Source organism: Nilaparvata lugens, chromosome X (assembly GCF_014356525.2).
Source record: "Nilaparvata lugens isolate BPH chromosome X, ASM1435652v1, whole genome shotgun sequence".
In the NCBI taxonomy this organism is placed as follows: domain Eukaryota; kingdom Metazoa; phylum Arthropoda; class Insecta; order Hemiptera; family Delphacidae; genus Nilaparvata; species Nilaparvata lugens.
Genome location: NC_052518.1, coordinates 18,305,366 through 18,331,163, shown reverse-complemented (window position 1 = coordinate 18,331,163; position 25,798 = coordinate 18,305,366). Strand labels below are relative to the sequence as shown.

The following is a 25,798-nucleotide window of genomic DNA, read 5'->3' as shown; positions in this document are numbered from 1 at the left end:
ACCCACTCCTTCGAAGTCCAAGATGACCGACTCCAATCTTCTGCCCATTTACACAGAAGGGGCCGAGCCAGACAGGGAATTTAAGTTGCTTATCCCAGATGCGTCCATGGAATCCAGCATCATAATGGTCTCCTTCTATGTGTCCTTTCTAGAAAAGACCCACTTCATACAACAGTGGAACGAGCATTCCACTGTGATCTCAGTCTGTCCTTCAGGGGATTCTTATGGATGCTACTTCCAATAGAATAACCCGAGATTGGAACATGTATTTTATGACAAAGGTTCTACACGAAGCAGCAGCCCTTCAAACCTTTTTTGAAACCTTGTATAGCTTGTATTTAATTTTTTATGTGTCCATACAGGCAGAAAGAGTTTATTCTAAACTTGAACTATAATTTTACATTATATCACAATTAATAAAAACAGTTTTTGCAGAAACTATAGGCACATCTAGAGCAATTAGATTATAGTGGTTATCTTTTGGTGTTGTGCTAAATATCCACATGAAATTAATACGACTTGATATTTCTAAAACCAATAATGGTTTATCTGAACAATTATTATGAAAACAATCTCAATAAACCAGTGGTTTATACAATATCAAGTCGTTTTCATAGATTATCATTCAAGTTATTTTGGATGATTTAGTATAGAAATTTAAAAGGAGAAGCAGCATGCCTTCATAATAACTGTCAAGTGTAAAAATGATTGTACATTCAATTTCTTGTGCATTAAAATTGTTCATCAGAAATGTTTTTATTCAAACTATTGACGGTTTGTTTTACTGCTAATTCTTAGATTCTACTTTTACCATTTTACAGGTATTAAAATGCAGAAGTTTCTTGAATTATTTTAATCTATATAAGAAACATAGTATAATATTTTGTGATACCCTACTGAAATTGGACTTTGAATAGTCATTACATTGTAATGATAATTTTGTGTTCAGTTTATCAACTAAGTTTTTCGTAATACTATCAATTGGCATATTTGTATCATTTTTAATAATGAATAATCATGTTCAAAAAAGAAGAAAATGTTTTAAGCACTTATAAATATATGTAAATTCAACAATTGCGGAATCGTTTTTAAAAATTTGAGTGGATCAGTACTACATATTGAAGAAAATCATATTGACTACGATTCAATCAGAAAGAGCAACAGCAGCCGACAAGTTTGCCACTAAGCTATGTGCTGCGATTCTACACGGAGTCGAGCAGACAACAAACCTACCGCCATTGTTCCTGTCACAATACCTTCATCTACCGCAGCTACAACCCCCAACACTGAGACTCAAGTGGAAATAAAGGTAGAATTTGTAAATGAGATATAGACGACTGTAATGACCCATGGACGACGACACCGGGAGGGTTCAGCTCGGAGTTCACCTCTTTGAGCAGCCTGGCATCAAGATAAAATTTGAATTTCGTAATATTGGTTATGTAAATGTTATGGCCACTTATCCTGAAATAAATTTCCAGATCCTAAAAACATTCTTTTTGAAAGAAATATTGAGATGTTTCCAAACTTTTCACCAAAAAGGGACTGCGAAAGCACACCCTTTCGATCCTTAGGGCTTGAGGAGATTTCAGCAAGAGGTGTCAGAAAAGTTACCACAGGGATAACTGGCTTGTGGCGGCTAAACGTTCTGTTGTGTATTTTACAATAAATAAATAAATTGTCGATTGTCAACTATCACCTGTCATCTCAAGTGTTGAAATAACAACAAATATCATTGCATCAGTCAACATTGAAAACAAACAATCAAAAGTACAATTTTCTCAAGCAGAAATGATAACCCAGAGAATATATGCTAATTGATCATGTCAAAAAATCAATGCTTTACAGTTTATGAGTTGTTCGATAGTAGTTTCAATTATTATAGCTCTGAAGAACTTATCTGCTGATCACACGCAATACCCACTTTATGTATGAATACAGGTAGCCCCTCCCCCTAGAGATTTTATTATAAATTCAGAACCAAAAAAGCACTATTATAAGACAAGCACTAAAATGGCATTACCCAACTAACGATCCCACTATCGACTTTAAGGGTTGAGAGGTATACAGTTTTATAAAATTTAAAAATGCTAGAAACTAAAAGGAACTTTGATATTGGCCTAAGTCATGCATAGCCGAAAAGCAATTATTATCTTTAACAAAACATTTTCAATGGTGCTTTGATAGAAAATGAATTGTTTTTAAATATAGTGAGGTCCACGTTATAATGGCAGTGTACGATTGACAATACTGTTGCTGTCCTTTTCTATCATACAACAAAACAGATAGCGCTATCTCTCTCTCGCTTTGCAATGTTGTCCGTTTGCCAGAATATTTTATTTTTACTTTTGACAGTGACTGTACAAAAGTAGACAAACAATTCTCAGCCGCCATTTTTTTCTTCATTCTATCAAAATACTTTAGTACACAAGTCGTATAATAGATTTAAAATGTATTTTTGAAACAATGAAATAATTTTTAGACATTACCGTATGAGAAACACAAATTAAAATACCTGAAATGACATTTTAAAAGTTAACTAACCATCCTAGACTTCATTCATGCTTCAGTTAGCATACACGTATAGGTTAGACCTACTCGTACCGGTATAAATAATATTGAAAGGTTATTTCAGAATTATTTCCATTGAAATTACTCATTTTAAATAGGTTTTCTATTATTTAAAAAATAAATTGAAATAGAATACCTACCAAATAACTTGATTTTTAGTGTTTTGAAACTCAGATTGGTGTATCACAGCTTTTTTAATTAGCCGCCATTTCAGGTTTGTATAAAAATAAAAATCTGATCTCAGTTATGAAAGCAAATTTTTGAATCAATTTATGAAAAAAATATATTCTTGATTAATTTGATATCAAATTGATTATTTTATCAAGGAAATGATAATTATTATTGATCAAATTTAACGAGATGAATTGAGTTCCAGCTGAGTACACTCGGTGGCAAAATGGAGAGACTTGGCAACATTTTTCTCCTATCTTTCTTCACTGCCATTATAACGTGGACCTCAATATAGGACTCTAGCGTTGATATAAGTGGTAAAAACAATGTCACCTCTATCAATAAAATATGAATTTGATTAAATACTGTGATTAATACAATGATTAGTACTATATAGGTACTTGTACTAAAATACTAGTAAGACTGAATGTTATATTTAATTGATTTTTTACCCAAATCCTGTTCGGTCAAAATTCGTAACTTGTCGGAGAGTAGAACGGCAGTAAGAACATCTTTCTCTCGTATGATGTTATGTCTGTGAAATAAATTTTTTTTCAATTTTACAGTTGAAAATAAATAACTTGAGTTCGGTAAATGATGAAAGTTTACAGCTGTATGTGATGAACACATACAGCACTAGCTCAAAGTTTTAGTGTAGCATTGTAATGAATTGCATTACTGTTAAATACATAATAATTATGTTACTGAAATACCGAGTTAATATGCTTTCAAATATTCATGAAATCTGACTGGAACTGGAATCTGGGGATGTTGGGTTGAATTCCCTTCAGAATATTCATACATTTTTCTTCAACTGTTATTTCCTCTGTTAAAAATATTCACAGTTGCGAAGTTCGTAAGAGTATTTGAAAATATGAGTTTTATTTGCCTTTGAAAATGATCGATAGATTTTGAAGATATGAAGAATTTTATAGAACATTAATGTAGAAGTTAATTTACTCCACTGGGATTTAGTAATCATTGAAGCAAGATTTGTACAATGGGTAAAGACTTTCATATGTAACAGTTTTTTATTAATCACTATCCTAAGGTGAATTATTGCTTGATTGAATATGAACTATGAATCACATGTGCCTCAGACTAAATAAAACAAATCAAGTCAGATACTAGAGTAACAGTATTTGTAGTGTTAGTAGTTTGTTCAGTGGCTGTTTCTGTAAAGGTTGGAGAGCACAACCACCAGGAATGCAGCAACATATGGATCTAAAATTCACTACATGGAAAATAATCAAATTTCTTATTTGGGAAGACGTTCAATATAGTTATTTGTGCAACTAGTGCGCAAAGTGACAGTTTGCTGCACCGAAAGAAACGTTTACGCCCGAGCCGTAGGCGAGGGCGGAATGGTTTCTTGAGTGCAGCAGAGGAACTTTGCGCACGTATTTCACATTTAGTTTTTCCTACATTTACCATTGAATATGAAAAGTGGGTAATTATGGGTAAAATTGCCTGAAATCCATCAAATGTTTTTCTGTGTAATTTTATTATTGATAAAAACCTTAATCCTAAAATCCTAAAGTCCTCGTTGTCCTTGGTTATAATATATAATGTAATAATTAACGCGTTGTGCTTCGTTGCACGTCTGCTCACTATAGCAGCCACAGCAGTCACTCTTACCAACTTCATTTTGATTTTGCTGCACTGGTGCTCCATATAACCTACTAAGTATTTTGCGTTGCCATGTTGCAAATCTGGAGTGCAGAAAAATTTTTCCCGCACTAGAGCGGAAAAGTGATTCTTTGCGTTCTGTAATCAGTGCAGCAATGGCCACTTTTCAACGTAACTGTAGGAAAAATAATTTACAAAAGAGTAAATGAAATCACAACATGCTCTGGTCATAGTCTTTTGGATGTGAATTTGGGATGTTCAATACCTCTTTGGGATTTAATACCTTTTTGGACAGATTTTCAATGTTTCACTATAATTATTGACTAAGAACCACTTGATTCACTAGTGTTTTACTATAATATCCTTGAGCGCAAAAAATAAAATAGAGAGACCCTTACCTTCGTTTCCGGTTCATCATTGCAGCCAGTGATCGCCTCAACATAAACTCGGCGAAAGATTTGAAAATCGACATCAACACTTCAGGTACAAAGTCATCAATGACAAATTCATCAAAAATGTCATTAGTTCTCATGAGCCATTGACGTAATTCGTCATCCTCAGGAGTTGTAAAACTGTTCATGATTTGATCCTTGCTTTTGGTATGCAATCCACTGAATTGTGAAACATTGGATTCTGCAAATTGAAATTGATTAATTGATAGATATTTCAAAAAGCTTTATGGCTGAATAATATATGAGAAACAGCAATGTAATTATGATTTAATCTCGGGAAATGGGTATTTACCATGAATATGAGTCGATGAGTATGAACGCATATGATGAATACATGTGTGGAATGATCTTGTGAGTACGGTAAACACAAAGTTATAGATAGAATTACGTACAATAGTTTTCTTTTACATCACACTAGTCTGAAACAGATGATTTCGAAACATAAGAAACGAATAATTATTGTAAATTTCCTGTAAATTTATCCAAATAAAATAACTTCTAACAAAGCGTGTTTTATGCTTTGATGAATCTGCTCAAATTGAATAAAAGTGTTCTAACATTTCAATACATATTTTGTAATATTCCAAGTAATGAAGTGTTCATATAAATCATGTAAGCCTGGAAACCACATAACCTGTCATAAGAGTTCCTAGTGGGCACCTATCTACATACTACTTTTATGTGATAAAATCAACTTTTTCAGATTTCTGTAAATAGTTGTTCAACAATTTGATTCCCTACGTTATAAACAACAAATAACAACATACATTCCTTTCAACAAATTGGATTTTTGTATAACATGAAAATGGTCGACATCAGAGCTGAATATTTCCGTACAAATTAACACAACATTTTTTGTTAGCATGTAATAGTGAACGATCACTATTGAACTGAAATAAGAGTAGAATCATGAAAACAAATATCTTTGAAATGTTCCAAGTTTTTTTACCATTGAAATGATGAACACTTGAAACATAAACTAGAAAACACTATAAGACTTAAAATGAAGTAATAAACTATTTAGAAATTACAAAATGAACAGGGTGGGGCAGGGAGATTGGAGATTTTCAATTTTATAGTTCGCAGCACCGTAGAGTCGGTAGTTGTTCGATAATATTGCACAATTGATGTTAATACATTGTCATTTAGTTATCATGGACCATAGAACCGATGTGGAACGTTCTTAAGAAAATAATAATATAACTGCAGCAGGAGGAAGTTTGGCAGCAAACATTGGACGTCGGTAGTGTATCCCTGTGGGGATATTTCAAAGGCAAGGTGGACCGTCAACGTCATATAATACAGGAGCTAAAAGAAATAGAAGTTTCTGAGATTTAATACTCTGTATATTACTGAGTTTACAAGACTGACCAATAGGCTTGTATGACAGCACATCTTTCCGATGTTATTTTTAAAAGTAAAGAGGAATTCTTCGACATTCAAGTGAATTCCTAAAATCCTACAATTGTAAGATTATAAATGGCATGATGGATACATGCAATTTCATTAGTAGCTCAATCTAATTTTTTCCATGAATCAATTCGTAGAAATTGCGTTATTTTAAATTAACTTCTTTCCCTGCGCCACCTGTATTCATGTTATAGTTAAATTTCAATTTGAAATAAAAATTCAAATCATATTACTTTCAAATTCGTTTGAATTAAAAGTCATTCACACAAATTAAAAACTATGGTTCTATAGATGCGTCAGATCGTATTATTACAAGGAAAGCCTTATGGAAATTAAGGGAAAGCATTTTTCTTGTATTACTTATCAGTCTACATCAGTGAGATTTATTATAATGGAGTACGAATGAATTTGCAGTTTTAGGAGGGTTCTATACTTTAGGTGAAGCAGCACTATAACCTATAACACTACGCAACTACACTGTATCAACATGGCAATAAAATATTTCATAAGAATCACAAATAGTGAATGATGGTTTTATTACTTTATGTGACTTCATTTTGCTTACTTGGTTGCATGGAATCGTCAACGTCAACTTCACAAGACGCTTCGTCCATTTTACATTGAAGATTTCTGAGTTCAGCGAGATCTGCCTGTGGTTTCTTACATGTTAAACTTGTTTCAGGAAGTTTCAGCTGATATGAGCAAGGAATGTAAACACCTGTTGAAATAATGCAATAAATTTCGTCTATTAGCTTCCTTGTACGCTGTGCAGTCACGAGCTGAGAAATGTAATAAGTATAAGATAATATTATTTTTTTATTTTCATTTCCAAAGCATTAATAATCACATTTTATTGAGGAAATTGATAATGTAAAGAACACTATTAAGGTTCAACTACTTTGTACTCATTAGGTCATTGCATTCACGCATTGTATTGGTTCTAACGGAAATACAGGCCGTCAGATTGGAGTGGAAAATCCGCTTTCTAGCAGCAATAGTGTATTTCAGTAAATAACAAAGAACTCAACGTGATTTGAGGTTGAGAGGTAGAGAGTACTTAAAAAGTCCTAACTCCGCCTAATAAAGAAGTTTTTCATTTTCATTCAGCTTGCTATGGTAGCAATTATTGGTGATTGGCAATTTAATCTTGGCTCTGGTCATTGATTCTCGACTTTTCACACTGAATCACTTTATTTACTGAGTATTTAGCCAATATCTTACAAAATAGAATGTATCAATGACTGTGGTAGAGTATTATCAGGTCCTCTTTTGAGGAAAACTAAATAAAGTTCCAAAAAACTAAATCAACCAAAGATATGGAACATATTTTCCAATAGAAAACTGTAGGAAATAGAGCTTGAATATCCTGATAAGAAACTGATTAAATTTGTGGGTTTGGATTGTACTCCTTGTAGGAGCCGTTGTAAGTGAAAGATTCTTAGGTATCAGAACATGAATTTTATCACGGCTTATCTTACTGGTAATTTTCTGCAACCTCAATCATTTTAATTTTGTACTATGAATAAATCTACTAATTGTTCCTAAATTACTTCACTCTCAATGTCTACTAGAAATTACAATACACTTACATAATTGCGTTTGAATTCAAGCAATAATAATTTTCAATATATTCATTCGAAAACAATACTGATGTAGGCTAGCCCTACATGGATACTTATCATGTGAGCACGGTTGCCAAGGAGACTATTTTAGCAACGAACGTTTACAAGTAAATAACAAGTTGGAGTTTTATGAGAGATATTCAGAGATGATGTTTTATTTTTATCTTGCTTGTAAATGTAAACTTTAAATGAATAAAGTGTCAATTACAAAAGCACATTTACAACAATACTATATCATTTTATTAATTTTCTCTAAAATAAATATGGAATGAATTCTGTTATGTTAATATAGTTATCACTGCACTTGATCAGTGCATTATGTACTGCTTACAACTGTCCCATCGTAATCTAATTGGTTTAATTCGTGCTGTTGGTTGACAATACTACTTGGAGATTGAAATAAAGATGTGACTGAAATGCGCGAATCGTTCAACGTAACTGTCTTGAAAATAATTAGGAACTAGTCAAAGTAGTTCATATACTAAGTAGTTTATTCATTTACTACATTTATGTAGTTCTTTATAATATGACAGGTTAGACCACATATTCAACTCGCCTATGAAAGAAGCTCACCTATTTGCTGACCGTAAAGTAGAATGTGAAAAAATTGAAAGTAATTTGCAAAAAACAAAGACACTATATTTAATTATGTATCAAAATCATGTTACGTATCCCGTATCAAATTTACACTATTGACTTGAGTAACTGGGTATGACAAACGTTCGAGATCAGCTAACGACGTAAAACATCGTCAACCCGTTAGCATTTGAAAGCAGTTTTTTGACAATACCTCCTCACATGTTCCTCAACAATATATTAGTACAGTACTTGAAGTTCGTCAACAAGATCTCCAGCCCGAAGGGCTCGTTAGTAATATGATAGAGAACGATGATTTATGGCATCAAGATATAAACTGTAAATTGTATTTTAATGAGATAATTTCTATAAAAATATTATTATTACCATTGATTTTGGCAACAGGAGCGTATCCATGATACTTGATATACTGGCGTACTTGAACCCATGACCAAGGTTCACTTTTACAATTATCAGATAATATTCCATGGGTGAATCTGGCTAATTTTGTCTGAAAAACAAGAAAACGGAATTAGATAAATAAAAATTGGATTTCTATAAATATTATTTATTTTATTTAGCTTATGGCATACAACACACACGCAGGTCTCAACAAATATAATCATTGTACATGAAAAAGAATACATAGAATGAATAACATATCTTAGGGCCGGTTTGCGAGCTCGGGATTTAGCTAAGTTCTAGACTTTAAACAGCTGGAGTCGGAAAATTAGCTTTCCGAAACGGGACGTAGACGTAGTTCAGGTTTAAATTAAATTTCGAAAAACTAGAAAATTGAACACAAAATCAAATAAAGAGAAAATAGTGTTAAGTTTCAGCTATTTTGAATTATTTAGGAATGCTTCAATTCGTCAGGGAAAAACGTTTCCAATTATAGAAATGGGAAAATAAAGATTATCATGAAAACTGCGGCTACGCACAGTTTCGGAAAGCCAATTTTTCTGAATCCAGCTGTTCAAAGTCTAGAACTACGGCTACGCACAGTTTCGGAAAGCCAATTTTTCTGAATCCAGCTGTTCAAAGTCTAGAACTAAGCTAAATCCCGAGCTCGCAAACCGTCCCTTAGTGATTTATAGAAAGTAAAATCTTCAAGTCACTTTTTCCTAGAATAAAAGGCATACCTCCAATGAGTTTAAATAAGCTATTTACGCCGGTGCAATCAGAAAAATATGATGTATTACATGCTGTGTTCCAACATAATATATATAGTCTGAACAACTATATCATCTGGTAAACGTTATGAACATTTGAAATTCATTTGTCAAAAGTTTCTTACATTAAACATTTGAAATATACTAGTTCAAGTTGAACAAAAACACAATATCTTAAACTAAAAAATAGCATGAAATAAAACTTGATTAATCATGAAAACAAGATGAAAAGTAGAATTTTTCAGGCACCACCATCTTTCTACTGTCTTTATAATAATAATGAATTTATCTTTATGAAATAATTTGGAATTGTACAATATACCACATCAGTGATAATTTGTTTTATAAAATAATTTGGAATTGTACAATATACCACATCAGTGATCATTTGTTATCAATTAATTGATAAACGTTGTCAATTTTAGATTTTTCAAAAAAAGCAAAACAAGTTTCACTGTACATATATGTTCATTCCTGTAGAATAGGAAGGAAATATTCGATAAAAATAATGTGGTTTAAGAATTAATAATGCTTTGAATGTTTGAAGGCGTTTAGAGACAAAATATTCTATTCAGATTTGAAATTTTTACTACAATGATTTTGGATTTTAGATGAGAATAAGTGACGAAAATGAGAATCAGCTATAATATTTTATTCAAAATTATAATAATTCATATCATTAGTCTTTGTCCTGTTTGAGATAAGAAATAGGGTTGTGATTCAGAAATTATGTTAGTTCTTCAAAGTACCGTAACTAAGTTATTTACATTCTACGATTTGGAAGTATCCACAGTTTTGTAGGTCTACAAATATGGTAAATTCAACATCATTTAAGGATATTATTAGCAACTAAGGAATAAGCTATTTTCTTATAAAATATATTTCAATATAAACTCACCAATGAAGCTGCTCTCTTCCCGAATTTCCATGATAAAAATTCTTCGTTGGATTTGGCCGCATAAGGATGTAATTGTTTATATATTAAACTTGTAGCTTCTTCCGTTACAATCGGATAGTTTTTTAAGCAATATATAAGGGCTTCTTCAAATTCCATGCCTGAAACTGTTTGTCTCACTTTCCTAGTGGATAAACAATATTTATCGCCACCTTTATATCATTGAATGAAAGATTTTCAAGACACAGAATGCAAAATATAGATAGCCGTTGCTCAAAAATTGACTATTAGCAACCATTTTATCAGTGATTGGAGATCAATCTTTCTCATCAGTTTGTAAAGTTGTTTTTCTATGGTTTGCAGAGTGCTTTCTAATGCAGAAATCAACCAAACAAAAGAACAATTTCAGAACTGTTGTTCAATGTACAATTCGAATAAAATTCACGAAATCAACTGAAACAAAAATCACAGTTTAATCAAAGTTTTGTTGAACTTGTATTTTACAAAATTTTCTACAATATTAAAGGTTTTCAGTACTTTTTAGATTTGAAATTAATAAACAGAAGGATAATCACGTGTGTACTAAATTGTTGAATTAAGTGCATCCTTTATTAATAATTCATTATTTTACCTCAAAAGACTAATTGGATTAAACTAAATAAACATTCATAATCATAAAAAATGTACAACTCTAATGCGTATTATAATGTAGAAGAAATGAGCTGATTGGAGTGAGGTGGAATAATGTTCAAATCTGGAATGGGTGAAATTAAATTATTTTATACGGTATTTAACATTATTTTACCTCACTCCAATTAACTCAATTCCTTCTACATTATAATGCGCATCTTTATACACTTCAATTCCACCTCTTGTAAGCCATGACGTGAAGAAATTGTTGCACTAAACTCAATAACAATTTAATCTGTCATTGATCATTCCAATTGTCAGTTCTCATTTCATAGAGTAATGATTCATTCTGAAAAAAATATTTCACTTTTTGGAATACATATTTCTCCTCAAAAATTTACTGAATTCTTATTACTGTCGATATTACTACATAATTTAATGAATATTTCGAGCAATAAAATAGAAAATTATATTATTTATGTGTGGGACAATTAGAAATAAGATGGATCTAGAATAACGATTCATTTGTTTTGAAATTCGATACTCACTCAAATTTTCGACTCAAAATTCCTTTTAAATTTTCATCAGTGGATTTATCTGCGTCCTGTTTTCGACTCGTAACAGGAATAGGATTAGGAGTAGGTTTCGAAATTAACGAGAAATTTTGAGGATTCTTCAGCAAACTTGTGCTTCCAGCTTTGATAATTCTTATCAGCTTGTTTTTTCCGTCATGTTTTATAAGAATTTTGCCATTGGAATTCACAGTGAGAGCTTGAACGATAATAGGCTTTGGACACGGCGTTGAGGTTTTAGGTTTTGCTGATGGAAGATGTACCAATTCCTGATTTGAGCGGTAAAGTTTAGACACCTCCGGAAGAGGTTTTGGTTCAAATTCACTTTCTTTCTCTGACAGGGAAGGTAAGTTCTTCAACTCAGCAATGCATTCTGATTCGATAGAAGATTGAGATGAGCTATGAGAGGCTTTCAAGAGTTCACTGCCAGATGTAACTGTCAATTTCTCAGGGTTCAGATGATGTGGTTTATTCCATAAATTCGAGCATTCAGGCTTCGTGTGATGAAGTTTATTCAAACATTTCGATCTTTCTGCGATTTCAGATGTTGTGCTAACAGTCTGAGAGGCATGAGAAGGAATGATTTCAGACGTTGTACTAACACTCTGTGAGGAGAAAGGTGAACCTTGTCGAGATGAAATTAATCTTGTACTATCCAGTTCCAGTGAATCAGGTGATTGGGAACCATATCCAGATGTATTCAAACTATCAACAGATGACGTTTGAGAAGAAAGTGGAGAAGAGTTTGAGTCCTTCAACTTAGACCTTTTAGAATCACCAGATGTTGTTGTATTTGGAGTGGAGTCTGACTGTGTGAGAGTGGATTGTGAATTATTTTCCATAGCCGTAGAGCAGGAGGTTGAACTATAATGACTGAGTTCGTCAGCTAATTGTCTGACTAGTTCGTCGGTAAGAGGAGATCGGCCTGGATAACTAACAGATAGATTTGGCAAACTTTCTGAAGAGAATAATGCCCCTGAATAAGGGTCGGGGTCAATGCTGTTTTGGGAAAAGATATCATCGAACGGTATGTTGTTTTCTTCCATAGATCCCTCGTCTTCAAACAATCTCCGTTTCTTGTTAGGGGATTTGTCTTCTTCACTTTCTGACGAAATAATTGTATGTTTTTCATCCGTATGAAATGATCTCAAACGGTTCATAGTATCGTTTGCGATATCACAGACTGATATTTCTGCTAGTCTTTCGAATCCTGAAAAAATACACGGAAAATTGGGAATCAGGAATTATATTTAATATTGCCATAGTTCACTATCAATTTCATAAAACTGTCAAATAGACATTTATTATTAAAATACATCATATTGAATCAGAAATTCTTTATCGAGCAATATCCTGATTGTAGAAAAAATTATGATGGATTGATATGAAGCATCAAAATTATAACCTGCTTGACCCACTCGAACTTGAACATTTTCAAATTACAGTACTTTGGAGCTCATGTCATAATTAATAAGGTTTTGACTGTAGATAAACTCAATGCATGATATAAATTCTTCTATGTATTGATGTAAACATCAGAACAAATAATAAAAGAAAAAGTTTCAGATATGTTTAGTTTGAAGATTTATACAGTAGAAGATTGCAAATCATTTTACAATTATACTGAATTTCAATTTCAAATGGCTTACCTGGGGAAACAGATAAAAACAACTGATAATGTATTTCTATGAAATTATCTAGTTGAACTATTATGTTTCTAAATAATCCACAGAGAATTTGAAAAAATGTGGGTTTGTAAACAAATCTGAAATTTTCCACCATCTTCAACTTGTTTATTAATGAGACATTTCTCCAAGGGTGACCACTAACGACAGAACAAGGTGTTGAGCATGTGTGAGCAGACCTAATTTCCACATCATTTGTGAACATACATGTGTCATCAACAAAAGGCTTCCAACAAAATTTTTGAGGTTAGGTTATTGTATCTTCGATGTTTGTTGTTAATTCGCTGCTCTATCTGAGTTAAATTATTTTTGTATCATTATAATTTGTCATTATTCCCGTGATTTAATATTGTTATTGGTTGTTTATTTGATGTTAGAAGCTGCTATCAAGCAACTGTTTTTCGTTCGAAGCGTTTGGCGTGAATGTCTTTTTCGTTGACGACATGTCCGTTTACACATGCTCGACACACTTGTGCTGTTGTTAGTGGCAACCTTTACTTCCAATTCATGCTAGTTGTGATTGCCGAAATATTATAACAATACCTAGGAGTATTTTCAGAGTTATGAGAGCCTGTGGGATTTATTACAAACTTATATGTAGATATAATAAGATTATTATAAAAATACCTGGGAGTATTTTCAGAGTTATGAGAGCCTGAGGGATTTATTACAAACTTATCTGTAGATATAATAAGATAATACATTAAGTTAAAATTAATATGGGTTCAACAAATTTCAACAATTAATAAGACTGGTGCTGTTGCCACCATAGATTTATTGAAACTTCAAATCGAATGATAGAAGTCGGTTAATCAATTTAAATAATTACTTCAGTACCGTATTACTTACATAACTTAGAATAAATTATTTCGTTATTCTTGTCATTACTAATTTGAATCAAGATTATACGATACATGCATACTTGACTTATTGGATATCGAACGTGATATGAACTTCATAGAACATTTATAGTTGTTTAATATTCACCATGAAGAATATTGACCAGAAGATAAAAGAAGTAAAGCGATATGAAAAGCGATGGCAGTAGAATGATGAAAGTCGGAACAGAAGACGACGATGACCATGAAGAATAGCTTCAGGACATTAGGATGATGTTGATGATTAGGATGATACATACAAAAATGAACACACAAGTGACAGAAAAGAAATGAGTACTGCATCTAACTATCTCAGGTTTTTGTTCTCACAAATTTTATAGTTAGAGTTAAGCCAGTTACACACACATCGATTTTTGGACGTACGATTTTTTCCGTCCTTATAAATTCTATTGGATTAAAGGGAACTTGACAAATATAATTTGTTTGACATCATCTGTTTAATCTAATAGAATTTAAAAGGACGGCAAAAAATCGTACGTCCAAAAATGTATGTGTGTGTAACTAGCCTTGGATAAACATACCTGAAATTTGATTGACAATGAAGTCGAGATCGAGTAATTGTTCAACTGGTCGATTGAATTCAGAATGAATGAAGTGATACATCAAACGAACTTTGAAGCTTCCCCATCCGTATTGGTTTACATCAGCAGTACGCTTTCTGTAACAAACAATGGAGATGGAGTTATTCAGTTACTAGACTTCATAAATTAGTTAAATAATAGTTAGATTAGTTGATTCAAGTCAACAGGATTCCCAACTTTCACCAATTATTATTTTATGCCAGTTTTAGTTTGATGGAAAAAAACACTGTCGAAGGTCTATATGGCTATGACCCTCCAAATTAGAAAAGTTTTTTTAGCTTGAGTGTAATTTATTAGTCAATAAGCTTATTGACAAGATCGCTCGAAAAGTCATCAGGATGAAAGAAAGTATTCTCTTGCAAAATGTAAAATAAACGAGATAACTTTATATTATCTCAAAGTTGATGACAGAATGAAATGAAAACACATATATCTGTAGAAAGAAAACTGTAGAATTTGACGATATATGTGTGGTTTTATTTCATTATGGAACGGTTCTACAACATCGACAGTGATACAGTCGAATTTTTGATTACAGAAGTTAATAGCCTAATACTTTTGATGCAATCACTTACCTCTTGGTGAGCTTCAACACAACAAATTGTTCTTCACATGTAGGATGTAAATAGACCACAATTTTATCTATGAACTTTAGGGTGTCATCATCAAGAGGTGTGAATTTCAGTGACCAATTGTGAGTGTATCCTTTCAAAGCTTTGTTAACAGCTTCAACATCAACATTTCGCTTCAAATTTGTCATTGTTAGAGGTACAATCCTTGCTGTTATCTTCAATCTGTTGAAATTGTGAACAATTGGGATTTAGATTTCGCAGAAATTACATACACACACACATAAATCTATAAAAATATACAGCTTGAAATATTACTGAGATGTTGCAATTATTCAAATGCAATGAATTAATTATTATTATTAAACGAAAATCCAAAGTAATGCTGTAATTCACTCCAAAGACTTCTGCTACTGCAAATATTGACAACAGGGTATTACAGCATTTACATTGGATTTTCGTTTAATAATAAAAAATATACATAATCAAGGAGATGATAAAAATCTTTATTAAATATTCTACTTATTCAAATTCACGATAACACATATCTTAAAATAATATCAGAAAAAGTATTAAGGAAACGTCGTATGGCTTCTCATCTCATTACAGTTGAAAGATCTAGTTGGAAATAGATACAGTTCTGTTATTCAAATCTTCACTAAACAAATAGGTTAATGCACACATGGTGTGGTAATGGCTTGGGTGTTGGTAATGAGAAGAGTAATGTTACCAGTTGAGGGCCGATGTCTTCCATCACGTGAGAGTAGACTGAGCAAAATCTCTTGACAAATCAGGGATTGAACATCAAACCAGCAATAAATTTACCTGTTAGGACAGTGTATTCTGTAATACAGAATGTATTTGTAAATTCCAATAAATAAAATGAAGTGTCCCAATTCTGCCTGATAATGCTTCCTACACATTCAAAACAGTGTAATCACTGTTTCAGTTTGTGATTTTTCAAATTTACTTGCATTGTCATGTAAGTTGAATTGATGTGAGTTGGATTAACATTTGTACTTGAAGTCAATAAGAAATAACTGGGATGAATAAAAATTATAGGAAAATATTATTTATAAGCTCACTTTAGAATTTGGTCCAAGGCACAACTCAATTTACTACATTCATATTTTATTATCACACCTCAATAAAAACAACTGAAAATATTAATCATTGAACATTAATTATTGACCACATCGGACAAGTTAAAATTGCAGGAAAAAATTGAAATCAAAAATTGAAGGAGGCGATGTGAGTTTTTCATATCTCGTGAGTGGCAATGGACCACTGCACTAGAAAATATAAGGTGTGCACTGTAAGAATCTCAACGCATGATAGATATCAACCCATTCAGAATATTTCCCTAATTTTAAAAAGCATATTGTTTTTGTGGTGAGCTTCTTTAAACGCATGCTTCTGAAGTATAGATGCATCAAACTTGTAAGGCTTAAATTGAGATTAGGGATGTTGACTTTAAAATGTGTCAACTTTTAAATGATGTCATTACTGTTCAAACGATAATTGGAAACTTATGAAAAACATAAACACACAAAAAGGAATTAAATAAACTTACTGTAAAATCTTTTTCGTCGAATCATCCCCACGAAAGTTGAAAGCATGCAGTTGATCGACATCTTTCGATGTGACTGGTGGTACATATTTGGGCGCCAGTTTTGAATAATAATCTGAATCATCTGGCGTCCACAGACCTCCAACGTTCGATTCTTTTGAAGAATGACTGCTACTCCGACCATCATAATTAGGACTGTCCAATTTTTGTTCTTGAAATTTTCTTTTTCTAATGTTTCTCGTCGATCTTGAAGGGAGAGCGTTAGATCCATACATCTGTAAAATATAATATATTGTACAGGCTTGAGCTGTAATAGTTGTAATGTATCTACCATCAAGTGTATGTAAGTTGGTGTAATTTTTCGGAAAATAGTATTAATTTAAATTGAATGTATGATAGGGACTATTTTACAACTGATATTTATAATGACAGCATAACAGCTATTTGTGCAAAGTTTGACTTATAACATGAGAAGTTTGTAGTGTGTAAAGTTTTTAAAAGTGTAAACATTATAAACGTTTTGCAAAGTTTGATTTATAACGACAGCATATCAGCTATCTGTGCAACTTGTGTGCAAAGTTTGACTTTGCCGAGAGAGAAATAATATGGTCCATGAATAAGACCATCTATCTAGTTCGGTAAATGTTTGTGCTCATGCTCCAACCAAGAAGATTTCTCTCATCACATGATACTAAATATATATATTTTCTCTCATCATATAATAATTATCAACTTATTTGTAGAATCTTCGTCGATATTGTGAAGCTCCATAGTCCAGTGGTCAAAATAGAAAGTGGAATTGAAGTGTTTTCATTCAATAACAATAATAATTTATTGATAGCCTAAAGACTTTTTTATACTTATGGAAAGAATTGGAGCAGAGCGCAGATGATCTTTTATGTGATCCTTTCAAGTGCGCAAAGATGACAAGATCTAACACCTCTATTTTATTAGTAATTGAGGATGTCTTTGCAAACAAGACGCCTTATTTTAAAAGTTAATATAAGCTCTATATTATATTTGATTACATTTGAAAATAAAAAAGTTGCAGAAGTACGTTAAAGTGAAAATAGCCGAATTTTTCGGATGAAATTTGAAATTGCAACGAAGACCTCATGAATAACAATTTTTATGCTGAAAGCTGTCTTGAACAACTTCATCATAAAAAACACCCTCTTGGAGCTAACAGCAGATCTTTAAGTATATGAGCTGAATGATTTTAATAAAATAGATAAAATTCTTACATCAATAAGAGAAGTTAATCGCAGAATTTTCATCTTCAACCGGCAGTCTCTCAGGCGTGTCTCTATTGTGTAAGATTGTTTCGACAATGCTTCACTTTCGTTTTTCAGCACAGCCAATAGCTTTTCCCATTCTGAAATGAAAAACTTATAAGTTACGAGATTGTTAAACAAAAGTTTATACATATATTTTTTTCTATTGAAGATGAAAAACATCAATTTTTTGATATTATAATACGGTTCTCTCCTTAGTATGTAACATATCAGCTGAAACTGGAAATTTCTACCACCAGACATGGATGAAGAACCTATCTTAGATCTCCCTCGCATATAAAATAGACACAATTTGAAATATTGATTAAGAGCTGAAGTGTGAAATGATAAAGTGTGCTTCAGCAAAATATTGTTCTAAATCATTTTATTGAAGCCTCCGTAATATATTATGTAATCAGACAATATCAGATTGGAATAAGTGTGATATAGGAGTCAAGAAGTCAAGTAGAGTCACAACTAGTGCATTGACATCCTTAAACATGCACACAATAAAGCACCATTCAAATGTCAAAGCTCACGTAAACCCAGAAAAACTATCTCTTTCTGTTTATTTTCAATGTTCATAACTTACTCATTTCCTTCCTTCCAGTTGATGAAAGACAATCCTCCAAATTATCATCCATTATATTGGTAATTTCAATTCAAATTTGTTGAACTCACTAAAGTAATATATGAGTCGAACTCATGCGGGCAGGTATCTGTAAATGAACAATCAATTTTAAATTGTTCAATTCTGAAGATAGCCTGGAACAAGAAATAAATTATGCGAGGCTTCACAGATGAATAATGTGAATGTATTGCAGTCTTGTTCACATGATGGTTGCTTATAATAGCTTGCGATTTGAGTAGTAGAAATGAAGAACACATAGGTCGCACAATTTCAATCAGCGATTACTAGGAAAGTTGACAGGTGTTTGAGCAGAGAACAAGGACAACATAGTTTTTCATAATCACCAGTCTTTCAAGAAAATTACAGTAAAATCATAATCAAACTGGTAACATCTGTCAGCCCTTTCAAGTACTAAACCGATTAGTTACTGTTTCTCTGGCTGTTATTTGAAACTCTCGAGGATAGAAGTGGTGAATTACTAGAAAACTACAAACCAACTTCTAACAAAGAACATATATATTCACAGTACCTCTAACAATATTGAGGTAGTGCCATCTCAAGTAGAGCGTTGTCCATATCGAGTTAACACTGAGAAAATGATCTAATTGATTTGGCAAACAGCAATATTAATCGACTCGATATTATGCTACTGACTAATCGATATCAAAAAAATTAATCATACACCAATAAAATGATAATATTACAGTATTGTTTATAATAGATATACTAGATAGTATACAATTATATACCAACGTATATAATTATATACTATTTTATAATGCTAATTTAAACAGGAAACACTATATAGTTATGTGAAAAACACTTAGGGCCGTTTGCACAGTATAGATTGCTAAACTCGATTAAGTTAATCGAGTTTAAGTTAATCTTAAAGTTTAAACTCGAATCGGTTTTCTCAGTGCATTTACTAATCCAGTTTAAGTTAAACTAGTTTAGCGTTAAGTTGGTAATAGAATGCCATTGTTTATAATAACAGGAAGGCTAATTTTTACAGGAAATTTGTTATTTGTTTACAAACCATCAGTAGATTGAGGTTATGTAGCTACTATTTCCTCGTACCAAATCCACAGAGCTGTAAGCTATACGGTAATAAAAGTGAAAAGCGATCAAGAAGTTCTTCATAAAATGATGGAATGCTATATTACTATTAGATACAATTTATATTTAGTTGGCACCAAAAAATATATTTTAGAATGTAAGAAAAAGTTATTTTGTTACGCTTAAATCTACTACGGTATTCCTTGATTATTAGAAATCTTTCGAAAGCAAAATATTATGTGTTTCTCTATTATGTGTTTTAAGAACATGTTTTCTAATCAAAGACCACTGTTAAAAATATTGTCTTATTTTCTATCAAGTGATGTATTTAATCAAATACTAAATTGGCAGATGCTTTACTCAAGCATAACCGTTTAAAAAATTCTCTATCGTCCCACAAATTTGAATGGTTCGTTTTTTGCCTAATTTTTCTCTTTCGAAATTTCTTCGCAGTCATCTTTATCAATCGCATTAAAAACTTCTATCAATTCCTCCATTATAATTATATTTACATTCAAATAATGATTCACTGTAACCTAAATAATAATTATTATCGTCTACAGAAGCATTAAAAACAACCGTTGAAAAATAATTTACTATCACCTGTTTCCCCATCAAATCTTTTTACAGATGTCAAATTAATCCAAATTATTTGGTTTAAAACTCCTGATTTGGAGGTTTAAACTTTCCAAGATTTTAAACTCAACAGAGAGTTTAATTTAAACTGATACTGTGCAAACGGAATTTTAGTTTAAACCAAAAAAAATCCAGATTTGGTTTAAGCTTTAGCTGTGCAAACGGCCCTTAGATACTTACATTATTATTGGAAATTGTCGATGGCTGTACCACCTTTGTCAACCATGTAGGGAGTAGTGTTGATTTGTTGTTCAATTAAAATTTATTAATGTATGGTGCACAGTGGATTACAAACACTCCCTACATGGTTGACAAAGGTGGTACAGCCATCGACAATTTCCAATAATAATGTGAGTCTCTAAGTGTTTTTCACCTATCTATACGGCGTTTCCTGTTTAAATTAGTATTATAAAACTATAAAGTGTTTTCTGTTATGTGCTACAAATGATATACTATGGTATATAACAGAGACGTCAATAAGGACAGCATTGCTTCGGCTTGCTACTTTACAGTTTTGTACCCCGCAAGGCTAGCTCTGTATCAATCGACTCATTACTGAATTATACTCATCAGAACTGATATGAATTGTTCGATTGAAATAATTCTTTACATTGCTGATAATGTGAACCTAGACCACCGATCATTAATCTACTCTGCAATGAATCGGGACCCGAACGTGCTATATTTTGATCAGTGAGGTAGGTGCAGTCTGTGCAGATCTAGGTATATTATGTGCAGAAATAGGGTGATTAATTAGGAGATAAAATAATAAACTTAATCCAATTAGACACCAATAACCCCATTTTTGATAGAATCATGCGAATTTAAACCCAAAATTTACAGTAATAATTCATAAAAACATATGAATACACTAACATATGATCAAAATAAGAATCTTCCAGTAGTATTAAATTTATTTACTTCATATCACTTGAAAATGGCATAAATGTCCGAAACATGTAGTGATAAAATATTTCAAAAAAGGGTACTGAGATTCTTATTTCTTTATATTTATAGGGTGATTAATGTATGGTGCACAATGAACTACAACTAATCATTATAGCTTATGATATTATTTTAAGTATAATGGGTTTATTCAAACTGAAAACAACGATAATTATATACCGTAGCCAACTATCACATATTTTATTTATGACTTTGTATGCAACAATCTTACAATCAATCTACGTGAGAAACCAACAATACAATGAAATTCAAAATTGCCATTGAAAATATAAAGGAAAATGGAAGAGTTAAAGATTAGCTTGTTATAGCACATGCATACCTCAAGCAGAACAGAAACTCTTAGATCTCATGATTTGTTGGAAATTAATGAATTATAATATTAATTAATATATTATAAAATTCTTATTAGGGATTCTTGATAAATATGTGTGTAATATTATTTGTAATATGTGTAATATTCTGTTTGGTGTGTTTTGGGACTTCCATATTAAGCTTTTAAATTCCGAATTGAAAATGTAGTGTTTTGTTTCAATGTGGAAATTAGTGAAAAATTGAAAAGTTTCACATAACCTTTATTTGGACAATTTATTTTATGAAATTTGGATAAAAAGAATTTTTGACTGTAGTCTGTTTCTTTGTCCTCAAGTTGATTATGAATGATAAATAAATAAATAATTACATGATTGTAATTTAATTATTATATAAATAATAATAATTATTATTATTTATATAAATAATAATAAATTATTATTATTTATATAAATAATAAATTAATCTTTTAATTTATAGATAAACTTATTCATACAAATATTTTTTCACTTGGGTAGCCAACTATGTTTCAAAGAAATATTTGATAGGCTGGCAACTGATAAACATGTGTGTACACAGATGTCGTCTTACTTTGCCACTAACGCAACTAACTAAAGGCTGCCCACTAATGGAAGGACATGCATGTTTTGACATCAACGAGAGGCTTCTAACATTAAATAAACAACTAATAATAATAAATAAATTACTGGAAAATTACAAATTATAATGATAGATAGGCCTAAATAATTAATTTGATCCAAGCCTTTCGCTTTGTCATTACAGCTGCGATGGCACAATAATGTACTATGTCGACTGTGTATCACGTTCTACCGTTAGTGGCCAGCCTAAGACCTATAGTTAAGGCCTACTTGTTAGGTATATTGCCCTTGCATGCACTACGTCCGAAGCCAGTAACTACTGTAACGGTGGGGGGAAAGCCTCCACCAAAAATATGTAATTCTGGGGAGAGACCTCCACCAAATATGAAACGGTGCTCTACCAAAATATGTAAGCTTGGTAGGACGCCTCCACCAAATATGTAACGGGGGAAAGAAACTATATGTAGCCTAATTACGATAAAGAAAGACTGAAACTATAACCAACAAATTGGGTGGGTGTAATGATAAAATCTATTGAATCGTAATCGATATAATATTATTCACATATAGAATTTCGGTTTTGAATAAACAATCGAAATTTCTGATTAGAAGAAAACAATATTACGGGCTACTCGTTTTGCTGCAATGAACAAATTTTTGTGGTAAAATAAATAAAAGAAAGAAAACTCAACAAAAGAAAACACCCACCTTTTCGAAGATGGTTTCCTGCTTGGCAATCACTGATAATTATTCGCGACGTTAAATTATTATTTAAAAATCAAAATAACTGAACTAGTGAATCGGGTTCAGATCCTGTCTCATTCAATAATACAATTCCCTTTAAACTGCCCGAACTGCTACAGGAAAACTGTATTATAAAACAAGAGTAATATCTATCCTTTTCACCAGAACATCCGGACTTTTACTGTAAGCCCTATCAAAACGAGCTCTGCCCCAAAAATATAATTTTGGGGTATAAATAAACTATCAGTCAATGCCAAACATGAAAGTCACCTCTAATACATGATAATATTTTTCTATCTATCGCACAAGCACACGTTTGTTATTGAAAACAGAGAGAAGCTACAGTAAATATCACGCAGCAACAAATGAACAATCTATCTGTCAATGACAGATGACTGTTCAATGAATTTAAATTTATAACTCTAAAATCCTGATCAATATATATATATATATATATATATATATATATATATATCCCATATGACCAGGTGACACTACTATATCAAGGTATCCCTCAATGCCCAACTATATCAAGGTGGGATAGCCGCGACATATTTTTTCTCTCGTGAACAGGATGCATTGTCGCTAATGGGGAATGAGAAGCTATGTGTTCTGTAACGAGGAAAGCCACGGACGAAATTCCGTCGCATCTATTCTGCCAGTATAGTTGTAGTTGGCGCCTAAACCTAAAGGTCAAATTCCTAAGCAACGACTTTTGTGGTGGTGTTTTAACGGCTGTAGTCTATAGTGGTCACTTATGGAAGTGAAGTGTAGATATTATCATCCAAGGCTGCAGCGAAACTAGACCGCTGGGAAAGGAAAATGCTGTGTAGAATATACGGACCTGTGTGTGATGAGGGTGTCTGGCGAATAAGAAACAACAATGAATTAGCTGCACTCTATAAAGAGCCGCCCCTGTATGTATATGTCAGACTGAACCGCTCAAGATGGGCAGGGCATGTGGAGCGGATGCCAGACACTAGGTCTCCCAGAAAAATATATATGGGACAACCAGGAGGCAAAAGACCGGTGGGAAAGCCAAGACTGAGATGGGTGGATGGCATCTCAAAGGATGCTGCAGAACTTCTTCGTATCGGGAATTGGAGAATGAAGACAAGAGATCGTGATGGATGGAGACGCAGTATTGAGGAGGCCAGGGCTAGATTTGGGCTGTAGCGCCATCGAAGAAGTCTATAGTAGACTACAATAATAAACAATATATTATAGTTATAGACTAGCCTACAGCTGTTAATACAGGGCAGCTAGAATCGTGACTTATAGTAGGACCACGTTATAATGGCAGTGGAGAAAGATAGGAGAAAAACGAGCCGATCCTCAGTCTTGTCAATGCTTTCTATAGAAGGTAGCTGATACAGGTTCAATGATTTAATATCAACGGTTTATTATCATTAAAATAATCAATTATATTTTATTAAGCGAGAAATTATATTTTTCAATAATTAATGAATTTTCATAAGATGAAATATTTTGTTAATTGAAGTGAACAACTACAAGACTTAACCTATTTCGGACTAGCTTATATTATGTAAACTTATCTAAAGTTGGGAGAGGAATAGTACAAGGTTACCTTATTTTTTTCTCTCCCTATCTTGTTGATGATCCAACTTATTGTATCAATCAATAAATTAATTATTAATTCTGAATTGTTAAAAGACGATCTGGCAACAGAGCAAAGCGAGAAAGAGATAGCGCTATCCGCTTTGTTGAATGATAGACAAGGAGAGCAATACCATTGCTAATCAAACACTGCCTATAACGTGGACCTCACTATAGTAATTGGGCCTTTAGGCTTCGGCGCCAATATACGGGCGGAATAGACGCAACGGAATATCGGTCGAGGAACTTTGCTGCAGATTAGTGGGTTGGATGGACGAAGGGGCTCTTATTACCTACACTTCACCCACAATACTTTTAATGTTACTTTTACTTTCACCCACATTACTTTTATAAATTAAAGCACCTACCTAGGCCTATAACCTCAAATTAATCACGTGCCGCCATTGGTATGTAATATGCTATATCATTGATAATACTGACGCAACCAATCTAATTTCATCAGTCAGCTAATAAGAAGACTCGGGTCTACTATTATTCAGTGAATAATATTAAAGTAAAACTTTCTTACATCTTCTAAAACGTAGAATACACTTTCATTGTGATGAGCTATGAACTGGAAAGCTATGAAACCATGATGACAAAATGTTGAATGTTCAATGATATCAAAAATATTGCAGGGATATTCTAAAATTAATTAGAAACTTCACTATAACATTGATTACAAATAGTCTTTTCAAGTCTCAACTCATTGATTAAAAATTAAAAACTCAACTTGACATCCATGAACATTAACAATGGAATTATGGAAGATGATGTGAGAGAAAGAGAATTCAAACGGAAACGGTACGATAGTTCGATTTTCGAGTTCGAGTCGAGTACATATCGAATCGAGTAGCTAAGAAGTCGATACTAGATATTTTATATTTTTTAGAAATTGATACTTCAAACTCAGTGCGGTGAACTTGAAACTTGTTTTAGGATAATTATTTGAATTGAGAGAG

General features: G+C 32.3%; 1 protein-coding gene across 4 annotated transcripts; it reads right to left on the bottom strand.

The window, feature by feature from the left end:
- Positions 1–1,625: 1,625 nt before the first annotated feature.
- On the bottom strand, positions 1,626–25,616 carry LOC111045178. Of its 4 annotated transcripts, none has more exons than XM_022330503.2 (12): positions 25,205–25,616; positions 18,871–19,043; positions 18,249–18,379; positions 17,008–17,279; positions 15,441–15,659; positions 14,806–14,942; positions 11,677–12,910; positions 10,502–10,682; positions 8,819–8,942; positions 6,799–6,951; positions 4,770–5,004; positions 1,626–3,277 (listed from the first exon to the last, which is right to left on the bottom strand). In XM_022330503.2, exons 2-12 carry the CDS (start codon positions 18,920–18,922, stop codon positions 3,157–3,159), a joined length of 2,859 nt encoding a protein of 952 aa, XP_022186195.1. In that variant the 5' UTR covers positions 18,923–19,043; positions 25,205–25,616; the 3' UTR covers positions 1,626–3,156. The 4 variants fall into 4 exon arrangements, with proteins under 4 accessions (XP_022186195.1, XP_022186196.1, XP_022186197.1 ...); XM_022330504.2 differs by having other exon boundaries at positions 18,871–18,997; XM_022330505.2 differs by having other exon boundaries at positions 25,366–25,616.
- Positions 25,617–25,798: the final 182 nt, after the last annotated feature.

Bases quoted from the DNA above. Each gene is read 5' to 3' on its own strand.
- LOC111045178 (XM_022330503.2), bottom strand. From the start codon at position 18,922: ATGGATGATAATTTGGAGGATTGTCTTTCATCAACTGGAAGGAAGGAA. The intron at 15,660-17,007 runs GTAAGTTTATTT...CAATTTCAACAG, and splicing joins TCGACGAAAAAGATTTTACA to ATTGAAGATAACAGCAAGGA. The intron at 10,683-11,676 runs GTGAGTATCGAA...TTTATCCACTAG, and splicing joins ATTTTGAGTCGAAAATTTGA to GAAAGTGAGACAAACAGTTT.